The 12,182-nt window shown below is 32.0% G+C and overlaps 1 protein-coding gene across 3 annotated transcripts in view; it reads right to left on the bottom strand.

The window, feature by feature from the left end:
• The window catches only part of LOC139523211 (leucine-rich repeat and coiled-coil domain-containing protein 1-like), a 104,420-nt gene extending 96,277 nt beyond the window's left edge, over nucleotides 1-8,143 (bottom strand). Inside the window, exons 1-6 of one of the 3 annotated variants that reach the window (XM_071317039.1) lie at nucleotides 8,041-8,143; nucleotides 5,233-5,545; nucleotides 4,483-4,700; nucleotides 3,529-3,636; nucleotides 796-848; nucleotides 47-202 (exon numbers count right to left, since the gene is read on the bottom strand). In XM_071317039.1, the coding sequence (XP_071173140.1) occupies nucleotides 47-202; nucleotides 796-848; nucleotides 3,529-3,636; nucleotides 4,483-4,700; nucleotides 5,233-5,507 (810 nt within the window). In that variant the 5' untranslated portion in view covers nucleotides 5,508-5,545; nucleotides 8,041-8,143. Of the gene's footprint in view, nucleotides 1-46; nucleotides 203-795; nucleotides 849-3,528; nucleotides 3,637-4,482; nucleotides 4,701-5,232; nucleotides 5,546-8,001 lie in introns of all 3 variants that reach the window. The other 2 variants (XM_071317038.1, XM_071317040.1) reach the window with 2 other exon arrangements.
• Between the last annotated feature and the right edge of the window lie 4,039 nt (nucleotides 8,144-12,182).

The raw sequence follows: 12,182 nt of genomic DNA, 5'->3' as shown, positions 1-12,182 counted from the left end.
AAAGAAATGTTAGCTGATATTTTTTGTGAAAACCCTGTCTGAATACCTTTTTCTGTTTAGGTAAACTCCTATCTAGTTCTGGCTCTGATTGGTACACAGAGCTGGTATCAGAACTTGTAGTAATGCCTCTCTGTTTGAAGTATTGTAATGCTTGATCTATCTTAGGTGTTATAACATCTAAATCTCCAGATTGACTAGAATCCTTAAATTAAACAAATCTTTATTACATCTTGAGGCTGGCTAAACAATAATGCTACAGGCAGACACATACATATACACATTACATTATAATTGAATAGTAACTTAAAATATTCTTATTAATTAGTATTAAAAAAAGTTCAATTAATTAATTTGTTTCTTTTTTTTTATTTCTTTTAGTGTTATCAATTTTTTCAAATGAATTGTTCTGATGATTCTTGATCTTCAAAGTTAGACTTCAATGATTTCCAGAACATGGTGGAAGCCTTTCCTTTTTACCTAAAGCAGAACATTTCCCATGAGCTGCTTTATTTCAATGCATTAGTTGCTCTGTAACATTCATATCAATTAACTAGTTGCATAAAACTAATTACACATGAATAAGTTTGGATGGTAATGTTTGGTACAAAATGAAGACCTACTGTATTACACTTTTGAGATAAATCTGCATGTTTAAAGGGAAATAACTGAATTTCTTATCCATGTAACACAACATACACTTTACATGATATTATCGTCCCAAAATATCTTGACACATATAATATCAAGTTAAACAATTATCTTTAAATCTTTTGTTCTTGAATATTTCATACTTACTGATGCAATTGAGTTTCCATTGGATAATAAATAATCAATGTATTCCTCTAAACCTGTAAAATAATGTTGTTATATTGGTTAAATTAAGATAAACATATGTTTTGCTGATTCCTCTCAGAGTCTTTGTCCTTCTCCCATATCATGCCCCCAATTAAAATACCAAATATATCAGGACAATCTAAACTTCATAGTAGCTTTATTTGAAAGAAAATAACTTACAGATCAAACTAGATATTGTTGGATTTTCGGCATGATTTGCTCAGATTTGTTCTTTTACTAACTATATAAATTTCAGATTATTTTCTTTTACTTTAATAACAAATAAGACAGAGATAAGTTCTCCAAAAGTTAGTGTAACCATGGTAACCCATCAACATATTTATGTATTTTGTTCTCCAAAAGTTAGTGTAACCCATCAACATGTTTATGTAGTAAAGTTAGTGTAACCCATCAACATGTTTATGTAGAAAAGTTAGTGTAACCCATCAACATGTTTATGTAGTAAAGTTAGTGTAACCCATCAACATGTTTATGTAGTAAAGTTAGTGTAACCCATCAACATGCTTATGTAGTTTGTTGACTACCTTTTAAGTTAGTGTAACCCATCAACATGTTTATGTAGTAAAGTTAGTGTAACCCATCAACATGTTTCTGTAGTAAAGTTAGTGTAACCCATCAACATGTTTCTGTAGTAAAGTTAGTGTAACCCATCAACATGTTTCTGTAGTAAAGTTAGTGTAACCCATCAACATGTTTCTGTAGTAAAGTTAGTGTAACCCATCAACATGTTTCTGTAGTAAAGTTAGTGTAACCCATCAACATGTTTCTGTAGTAAAGTTAGTGTAACCCATCAACATGTTTATGTAGTAAAGTTAGTGTAACCAATCTACATGTAGTAAAGTTAGTGTAACCCATCAACATGTTTATGTAGAAAAGTTAGTGTAACCCATCAACATGTTTATGTAGTAAAGTTAGTGTTACCCATCAACATGTTTATGTAGTAAAGTTAGTGTAACCCATCAACATGTTTATGTAGTAAAGTTAGTGTAACCCATCAACATGTTCATGTAGTAAAGTTAGTGTAACCCATCAACATGTTTATGTAGAAAAGTTAGTGTAACCCATCAACATGTTTATGTAGTAAAGTTAGTGTAACCCATCAACATGTTTATGTAGAAAAGTTAGTGTAACCCATCAACATGTTTCTGTAGAAAAGTTAGTGTAACCCATCAACATGTTTATGTAGTAAAGTTAGTGTAACCCATCAACATGTTTCTGTAGTAAAGTTAGTGTAACCCATCAACATGTTTCTGTAGTAAAGTTAGTGTAACCCATCAACATGTAGTAAAGTTAGTGTAACCCATCAACATGTTTATGTAGAAAAGTTAGTGTAACCCATCAACATGTTTATGTAGTAAAGTTAGTGTTACCCATCAACATGTTTATGTAGTAAAGTTAGTGTAACCCATCAACATGTTTATGTAGTAAAGTTAGTGTAACCCATCAACATGTTTATGTAGAAAAGTTAGTGTAACCCATCAACATGTTTATGTAGTAAAGTTAGTGTAACCCATCAACATGTTTATGTAGTAAAGTTAGTGTAACCCATCAACATGTTTCTGTAGTAAAGTTAGTGTAACCCATCAACAAGTTAGTGTAACCCATCAACATGTTTATGTAGTAAAGTTAGTGTAACCCATCAACATGTTTATGTAGAAAAGTTAGTGTAACCCATCAACATGTTTATGTAGTAAAGTTAGTGTAACCCATCAACATGTTTATGTAGTAAAGTTAGTGTAACCCATCAACATGTTTCTGTAGTAAAGTTAGTGTAACCCATCAACATGTTTCTGTAGTAAAGTTAGTGTAACCCATCAACATGTTTCTGTAGTAAAGTTAGTGTAACCCATCAACATGTTTATGTAGTAAAGTTAGTGTAACCCATCAACATGTAGTAAAGTTAGTGTAACCCATCAACATGTTTATGTAGAAAAGTTAGTGTAACCCATCAACATGTTTATGTAGTAAAGTTAGTGTTACCCATCAACATGTTTATGTAGTAAAGTTAGTGTAACCCATCAACATGTTTATGTAGTAAAGTTAGTGTAACCCATCAACATGTTTATGTAGTAAAGTTAGTGTAACCCATCAACATGTTTATGTAGTAAAGTTAGTGTAACCCATCAACATGTTTATGTAGTAAAGTTAGTGTAACCCATCAACATGTTTATGTAGTAAAGTTAGTGTAATCCATCAACATGTTTATGTAGAAAAGTTAGTGTAAACCATCAACATGTTTATGTAGTAAAGTTAGTGTTACCCATCAACATGTTTATGTAGTAAAATTAGTGTAACCCATCAACATGTTTATGTAGTAAAATTAGTGTAACCCATCAACATGTTTATGTAGTTTGTTGACTACCTTTTTTAAGTACAAAGTCAGGAAACTTGCCAGGTGTTGCATTCAATTAGATATTAATGTATTTGTTCTTTAAAGAACTGGATGTTGATGGGAGATCTTTCAATTGATAGTCCCAATAACAACTTGGTTAGCCTAGGAGCATAAAGAACTTGACACTACGGGAAAGACACTTACTTGTCAATTGTTGAAGGCAATTTGGTAACCACTACATATAGATGGCTTTATTTTTTTAGTGTTGTTCGGTATCATTGTCTGATAGGTATACTATGAATCTCTTTATTCATACCTTTTACCACAAAGTCAAAACTTACCTGGAATATCAGCCAGAACTTCTTTCTTTTCTGAACTAATTCCATCTCTGCCTACATTGTCCAAACTCTGTATCTGAGACAACCCTGTTAGTATCTCCTGTCTGTATTCTGAAAATAGAATTTGCTTCCAATAAATATCAAATCAACTGAAGCACTCATATGACAAGTCATTTACAGCATCAATAAAAGTTGGCTATTTTTTTTTTAATAAGGGCAAATAATTGGCATCAAACCCTGAAACTGGTGTTTGAGGCAGCTTGAAATGCAGTGTAAGAATAAAGTAAAGCAATAAAAGTTTCCATTCCTTGCTTTGGATTTTGTCAGATGTGTGTAGCTATATACTGACTTTGTAGGGTTATGATTTTTTTACTTTTAGTTGTCAGTCATCAAAATTGTTTAGGATGATCTTAATTTATTCTAAAGTTACATACATGTATGAACATTTCAACAGCTTACAAGCATACATTTGGCATAATGAAAAAAAGCTTCTTATAATCAAAATGAAATACTTGTTCAATTCAATCTAATCTATTCATTTTATTTTTTTGGTTTTGCTTGAACTTGTACATGTATTCACTTTCCTTTTTTTTCTTTTAGCTACTAAGTCTGTTATGCATGTGGTACATTTTCCATAGTATGAGGTGTAATGTATATACTAAGCAAAAATACTAAATTGTTTGATTACTAACTAGTATTTGCAGTTTTAATGGGGTTAAGATATATATATGATCTGAAATCCTTTACGGTATTTAATATTTATTAAGGATACCTTTACTACATGTATGTTGAACATCATAGCTGTATTATGTCAAATTCTGACCTCTACATTCATTTGACATTATTGTCTTGAGGGAAGATTTTCTATGGTAGAAGTTTTAAATTGTTATACCATGGGCCATGGATACGGAAATTTATTTTTTTTCTCTCACAAGAACACGGTTATGGTAAACAAACCTGAATGATTACAAAGAGGATTAGGTGTGCTGTCAACATCTAATGTCAGCTGACGAAGATTGACACACCCACTCAGACATTGTATCACATGTTTCCTGGAAACCAACTTGTTACCATGGAGTTCTAGATGTGTCAGGCGATAGTCAGATCCATGGAGTGACTTAAAACCTGATGCATCTTCTATCTGGTTGTGACTTAAATTTAACTTCACTAAAGACCTGCAAATAAAACAGATTCATACACATGTATTGTTCTACTTTTAAATACTAAACCACTTTGGTTATGTAAACTGTATATATCTAACATTTATTAGCTAAATTGTGAGAAATTTGTTGAGACAGATATCTAGAAAAGAAGTAAAATATTTTGTACCTATCTTTTCATCCTTTTTTTAAAAAGAAACTATAATTAAACTATATAAAATGAAAGGATTAAACTTCTTGTATGTATAAATGTATTTATAGTTAAATTCTGAATGACTTATATATGCATCACATGTTAATAATGTCAATGACTATGGCTGAATTAAATGTAGTGACTATATACACAATATGCTGTTTTTTTCTTCTAGAAAAGGAAGAAAGATCTGTTATACATGTACAAAATTCTATAATTTTCTGAAAATACAAATGCGTTTCAAACATGATCAGATACAAATGACTTAATCTGACCTGAATTGAAAAAAAAATTATGCATTTATACATGTTAATGAATTTCTAAAAGTTTTTTGCATTCTTAATATTAACTAACCTCAGTCCAGCCAGTCCTCTGACATCACTCAGGAAATTACAGGATAAATTTAATGTCCTCAATGAGGCCAACCCTTCCAATCCTTCAATATAGGTCAGTTGATTTGATGAGAGATCTAAATGTTTTAACTGGTACACATTTTGTAGGTTTTCAATCCGCTGTATGAAGTTGCTATGTAAATTGATGACCTGTAAGTTAGGTCGGATCGGAACATTTAGCAGAGATTTTATACCAGAGTCAATCAAACACAGTTCATGGCCATCTGTATCATACATTATGGTTAAATCATATTAAAAAGCAAGCAGATTTCAGCCTGAAAATACAAGATTACATTACAACAGTTTTTGTATATGGATAAGAAGTTATTTACGTTTACCTATGTACAAATGATGTAGGATACATGTATGACGCATCTTTTTTTCAAAGGTGATGATTTTCTATAAATTGTTTAATATTTCACAATGTTATTTATCCCTTCTAAATTTTATTAACTATGAATTTGCATTCAGGTATCGAAGATCAAATTTATATGTTCATTCTGTGTTAATTTGCGTTTTTTGATTGCGTTTAGCCTTCCAATTGATATTTTATAGTGTGTTTTTCTATGTTGTGATGTTATACTATTGTTTCAGAAAAGGGAGAAGGTTTGGTACCATTAAAACGTTTAATCCCACTGTAAATGTTTGCACCTGTCCTAAGTCAGGAATGTTGTCGTTTGTTTATGTAGTTCAAAAGCGTTTCTCACTTTTGTATAGATAAGACCTTTGGTTTTCCTTTTTGAATGGTTTTACATTACTAATTTTTGGGGCCCTTTATAGCTTGCTGTTCGGTGTGAGCCAAGGCTCCTTGTTGAAGGCCATACTTTGACCTATAATGGTTTACTTTTATAAATTGTTATTTGGATGGAGAGTTGTCTCATTGGCACTCATATCACATCTTCCTATATCTATAGAATGTTGGTTTTCCTGTTTGAATGGTTTTACACTAGTAATATTTTGGCGCCTTTTATAGCTAGCTGTTGGGTGTGAGTCAAAGCTCTGTGTTGAAAACCGTGCTTTGACATGTTTGAGCTATATCATGTATATAATGGTTTGCTTTTACAAATTATGATATGGGTGGAGAGTTGTCTCATTGGCACTCATATGACATATTCTTATATCTAAGATTCAATATCACTATAATGGTCCTACTAAAAAGCGCCTGGGAGCACCCGGGAACAGAAAAAGCGCCTGGGGAAAAGAAAAAGCGCCCGGGGATAAGAAAAAGCACCCGGAGAAGGAAAAATTAGCGCCCAGAGAAAAAAAATAGCGCCCGGGAGAAGAAAATAATGATATTTTATAACAATATTTTTTTATCTTCATTGCTTCTTTTGTCCTTAATATAAATGGGGATATATACGATGCTACAACTAAAGTGTTGTTGTACTTTTACATTTCAGATTTCAAAATTGTATATAAGTAAGTAGATATAAATAAGAGTATATAGAAGAATCTTGAAAGACATTGTCCTAGATCAAAATTTTTTATACAGATGCTGAGATAGATTTATTATATCTTTTTATAAATCTAAAACTGTTTCAATGGCTAAGGTTATCAGGGTTTTAATGCTTAGACTTAAATTTAAACCAAGCGCCTGCTTTTTACCCCCTTGTTTTAACTATGGTACATGTATAGTACTGCTTATTTTGCTGATTTTATTATGTGTACCTCTTTTAATTTTGATTAATTTAATATTTATCTGTGAAATAATTTGAGTTGTCTTATACATTTTCATTTTGATAACGTTTCTGAAAAACAGGTCTTTTGATGTCTTACATTTAATAAATCTTCTGCATAAACTGTGATCCATTATTATCAGTCTTTCGAAATAGTATTCATATATTATTGTTAAAATTGAAATATTCATAAAATTGAGAATGGAAATGGGGAATGTGCCAAAGAGACAACAACCCGACCATAGAAAAAAACAACAGCAGAAGGTCACCAACAGGTCTTCAATGTAGCGAGAAATTCCCGCACCTGGAGGCGTCCTTCAGCTGGCCCCTAAACAAATATATACTAGTTCAGTGATAATGAACGCCATACTTGTTTTTGCACTTTATTACAAATGTATATTATCTGAATTTGCTAATTTCTTGCCAATAAAATATATATATAGTTTCCCTGGGCGCTTTTTCTGTTACCCGGGCGCTTTTTCTGTTACCCGGGCGCTAAATTTTCCTCTCTAGGCGCTTTTTTTTTCCCGGGCGGTTTTTCTTCACCCGGGCGCATTTTAGTAGGACCCCACTATGAGTGTCATAATTCTAAACTTTTTCAACCTGTTTCAAAACTCTTTCAACTGATTTTTAAAGATTGATCCTATGTTGTGCTGTTACACTAGTATCCCAAGTTATGGAAGGGTTTAAGCCTAAGTGAACATGTTTAACCCCTCCACAATCTTTAAGTGCCAGTCCCAAGTTAGGAGCCTGTAATTCTTGGGTTGCATTATAATATTTGATTTTCATATGAAAACTGATGACACCGATTTTTGACATACAAAAATAGCAAAGTAAAGCTAGCATGGGAAACAGAAAACAAATTGTAGCAAAGTTAATATGATGATAAGTTAAACAAGAATGTGTAATCCTTTCATGAAATCACCAGGAAGCACCTATCTCGTATCATAAATAAGAGATGTACATGTAGGTAGATGATAGCCGAACTGAAAACGGCAAAATATTTTTTTTCAGACTGACAAACAATCGCTGGTAGACCCAATGAAGTAAGGTACCTACAACTGTAGTGACAGCATTATCATGTAGTGCTTAACCTGTTAGATATGTTGGTTCTGATGGTATGTTTTCATTTAAGTTTGCAAGTTTATACTTGCCGCTGAACAGTGTTTTCCAAATGTCGCTCCATGTCGTAAAAAACATTTTATTATCTCTGATTTATTTTTTAGAGTTTCCTCTATATATTCATACTATTTTCCAAAGGATGAAGACAAAAAATATAATTTTGCCATAAGATGATAACCTCTTCAAAATTTGCAAAACTTTCTGTTTTACGACAATGGGTTTAGCTGGTCTGACTGAGAACCTCCCTTACATTTTAAAATTCATATACAACGACGTTCAAATATTTTTTTAATTGTAAAAACTGGAACAATTATTATTTAAAAGACCAATACAATCAATTACTATAAGCAGATGTGGAATGATTGCTTATGAAAAAACTAATCAAAGACCAAAGGACAACGATGTACACATTTAGATTTACAGGTAACAGCAGCCTTAAATAATGACACAACTCATACCGGATAACAGGTTCCTTATTTTACAGGCACACTGACAAGCTCGGAAGACAGGGTCATAGGTATGATTGTGTGCGCTCAATCCTCATCCCAACCTATATCTAACATAAATAAATCTATATTTTTTTTTCTACAATTACTATAACTTTGTTGTAGCAAGGATTTTTCATGTTTTCTCAGTTTTTCATGAAAACATTTATATTTTGCTCGGTGTTCGGTATTTTTGTGATTGTACTTTTTTTTTTTTATCTATTTACTAGATAATGTAGCTTGTTTGTCTAAATGTTCGACAAAATGACTTCTGGTTCAATGTACTTCAAAAGGAGTAGGTTCAGTAAGACCCCTTTTTGGCCCCAAAATATAGCAGTTTTACAAAATTGTTAAAATGTAAACATTTAGTTATTTATTGGACAGTAGAATGCTTCTGCTACATAAATATGGGCTGTTTTTGACAATACAATGCACATATATCCGGTACTAGCACCATTAAATGCTAAATTACTGAAATCCTCATAATTCTAGCATTTTAGTTAAATTTTAGACGGTTTTCGTGTAAAACGAAAGTGGCCGCATTCGTGTTCATCCTTAATATTGAAATGTAAGTTGTATTTTATGATAATACATAACATATATAAAGGTTGAGGATGAACACGGATGCGGCCACTTTCATTTTTACCAAAAACCATCTGAAAAGTGACATTTTTCGGCATATTAAGTAGATTTTTCATATTTGAGCTTGAATCGGATCGTTTTTAATGACTAAATCTGTTAAAATCTTTCACATAAACTAATTAATTCAAATAAAATAGACACTTAAGTGTTTAAAAAGTGGTCAAAATCTTTCATCAGATGAACATGAAATTTGAGGTCAAAATCGGTCCTTACCGGACCTACTCCTTTCAATACCAAAAATATGGGTCACAGACCGGAGTCACATACCTTGTTTTATGTTGATAAAGAACTGTTACGAATTCAGTTTTTTTATATGGGTTATTTAAGTGAAACTTAATTTTAAAGTATTGTTTATACTAAATTGCTTTTCCTACATAATAGAATGCTTGTACCAAGTAAGGAAGATGACAATTGTAATCATCAGTCATTCGTTTAATGTGTTTGAGCTTTTGATTTTGCCTCCGTTTTGAATATTCCTCGGAGTTCAGCATTTTTGTGATTTTACTAATTTATACAGATTTTAGGAAATATTTGTCAAATTCATTGCGTCTTCATGGAAAATTTATAAGATATTTCCTACAAAATTGCTCATATTTTTTATATTGGTAAATTTTTATCATATGTCCCTTATTTTGACATGTAAAATACAGTATTATTAATAAAATTTTAGAGATTGACTGCACGTATAAATATGCCTACAATTTAGATATACATTTAAATTAAACAGCAAAACACCTTATGTTTTTATAAACCTGCCATTAAAAGTTGAATTTATTTGAATATGGCTTAATTAATTCGGGTTGAAACTGACTCCAGAAAAAGCAAAAAAGTTATTTGCATTTATCTACATTGGTTCGTACATTTGTCATGAGAAAGTTGTTAGTGGTATGGCCAAGTTTTTCACATCCATAACACCCTTTACGAATTGAGTCTTGTATACATTAAAACAAATTATTCGTTGTATGCCTCAAGTTGACAGTCTTTTTTAAAAAGAATATGCATGATTTAACTGATCACATTTATCTATCGGTCATATTGTAGTTGCCAGGGAATCTGGAAATTTTGCTGCTCTTGAAAATAAAATCGTTTTACATGATGAATAAATGAAAAATTGAATTGTGATAATCCTTTGAGAAATAAAATTTTGCACGTGGTCAATTGGTTTATGCAATATGGTATGTGACAGTGAAATGTGTTTTACATTTTGAAAGAGTTAATTACCTTACATGATTTGTTTTCTTTGAATACGAAATAAGCTTGCTCCTTAACTGGTTGTAATACACTGAGAAGCAAAGCTTTTTCCTAACTAGCCATAGTCTGAGGGGCGAAAGATACCAGAGGAACAGTCAAACTCATAGATTGAAAATAAACTGACAACGCCATGGCTAAAAAATAAAAAGACAAACAGACAATTAATAGTACACAAGACGCAACATAGAAAACAAAACACTAAGCAACCCGAACCCCACCAAAAACTGGGGGTGATCTCAGGTGCTCCGGGAGGGTAAACAGATCCTGCTCCACATGTGGCACCCATCGTGTTGCTTATGTTATTACAAATCCGGTAAATAATCTATTTCGGTAGGTCATATTTGTGAAAAGGGAAGGGCATTGTAGGGACATAAGGAACATATCTAATATTATCTGTGAAACAGTTATTCTATAATGGTCAATCAACTCGTGATGGCGTCCGTAAAAATTACGAAGGGATGATATAAACGTCATCATTTGGTACTCTTGGTTTAATAGCTTCCTCGTGAGAATCATAACTCTATCAAGGAAATCATGATAGGAAATACAAGCCCGGGAATGTCGTATAAATTGGTAGATATATACTCTGTATGCAGGCGCTGTCGGAATGTTGCTACATATAAACGGAAAGTTCATAATTGGGAAGCTGAAATTTTTTTTGTCGTAAAGTTTTGTTTTCAACCTACCCTAATAGTCAATTTCTAGATGTAAGTCAAAATATGAGGCAGACTTTACTGTATATGTAGTATCCTTTATCTCTAGTTCGAATGGATAGATTCTTTCAACAAAGTCAAAAAAATTTGTATTATTTAGTGAGAGAACATCATCTATATAGCGGAAAGTAAAGTTAAAAGGATATTGCTAACTTCTCATCTTTCTTCCTAAGAAGTTTCCGTATGAAGTCAGACTCATAATATTAAAGAAACAAGTCGACAAGAAGAGGGGCACAATTGGTTCCCATTAGAATTCCGACAATCAGTTGAAAAAAACTTCCTCCAAACGTAACACGTATGTTGTCAATCAAGAAGTAAAACATCTTGATGATGTCAGTTTCAGAGAATTTTTGTTTGAATCAGAGTGATTCTTTAAAAAGTAGAATTTATCCCTCCGCAAGACAAGATATTTGTATCTACGTTCGCCATTCTTTTGGATGAAACAGAGCAATACCAACTCTTTCAATTTGTCTTTTAGTTTGGAATGGGGAATACATGTGTAAAGTGTAGAAAAGTCAAATGTGTTAATATTCTTGCAAGATACGAGAGTCTTAGATTGTATGTTCTCTAAAAGATCTTTGGATTTTTTCACGGTATTCACATCTGATTCACGCCACCTCTGAATATGCACTTTCACAATATCTTTGAAGCTCGGTTTTGATTGCTGATAAAATAAATGTTAATAATTAAGAAAGAGGTTTCGTGGAGCAATTGGACAGAATAGCTCAAGTTGAGTGGAAGGAATTTAAAACTAGAGGCTTTACAGAGCCTATGTCCCTTACCTAAATATTTATAAAGTGCATCCTCCACAATGGACACTTACCAACATTGTTGACTAGAACAAAATTGATGACAGAAATATCTTTTTTGAAAATGTTATTTTGCTGATAATTTTTCGAATACTGTGGACAGATTCTCTCCATTTTTCCTTGTTTTGCCCGAAACACAAAGGAGGGCACACAATCGTCATTTAAGGGCAATCACTCTTAAACTTATAAACAGTGTTATACTAAACTATTTCAA

The sequence above is a fragment of the Mytilus edulis genome, chromosome 5, assembly GCF_963676685.1.
Source record: "Mytilus edulis chromosome 5, xbMytEdul2.2, whole genome shotgun sequence".
NCBI lineage: Eukaryota > Metazoa > Mollusca > Bivalvia > Mytilida > Mytilidae > Mytilus > Mytilus edulis.
This window is presented reverse-complemented; position numbering and strand designations above follow the sequence as displayed.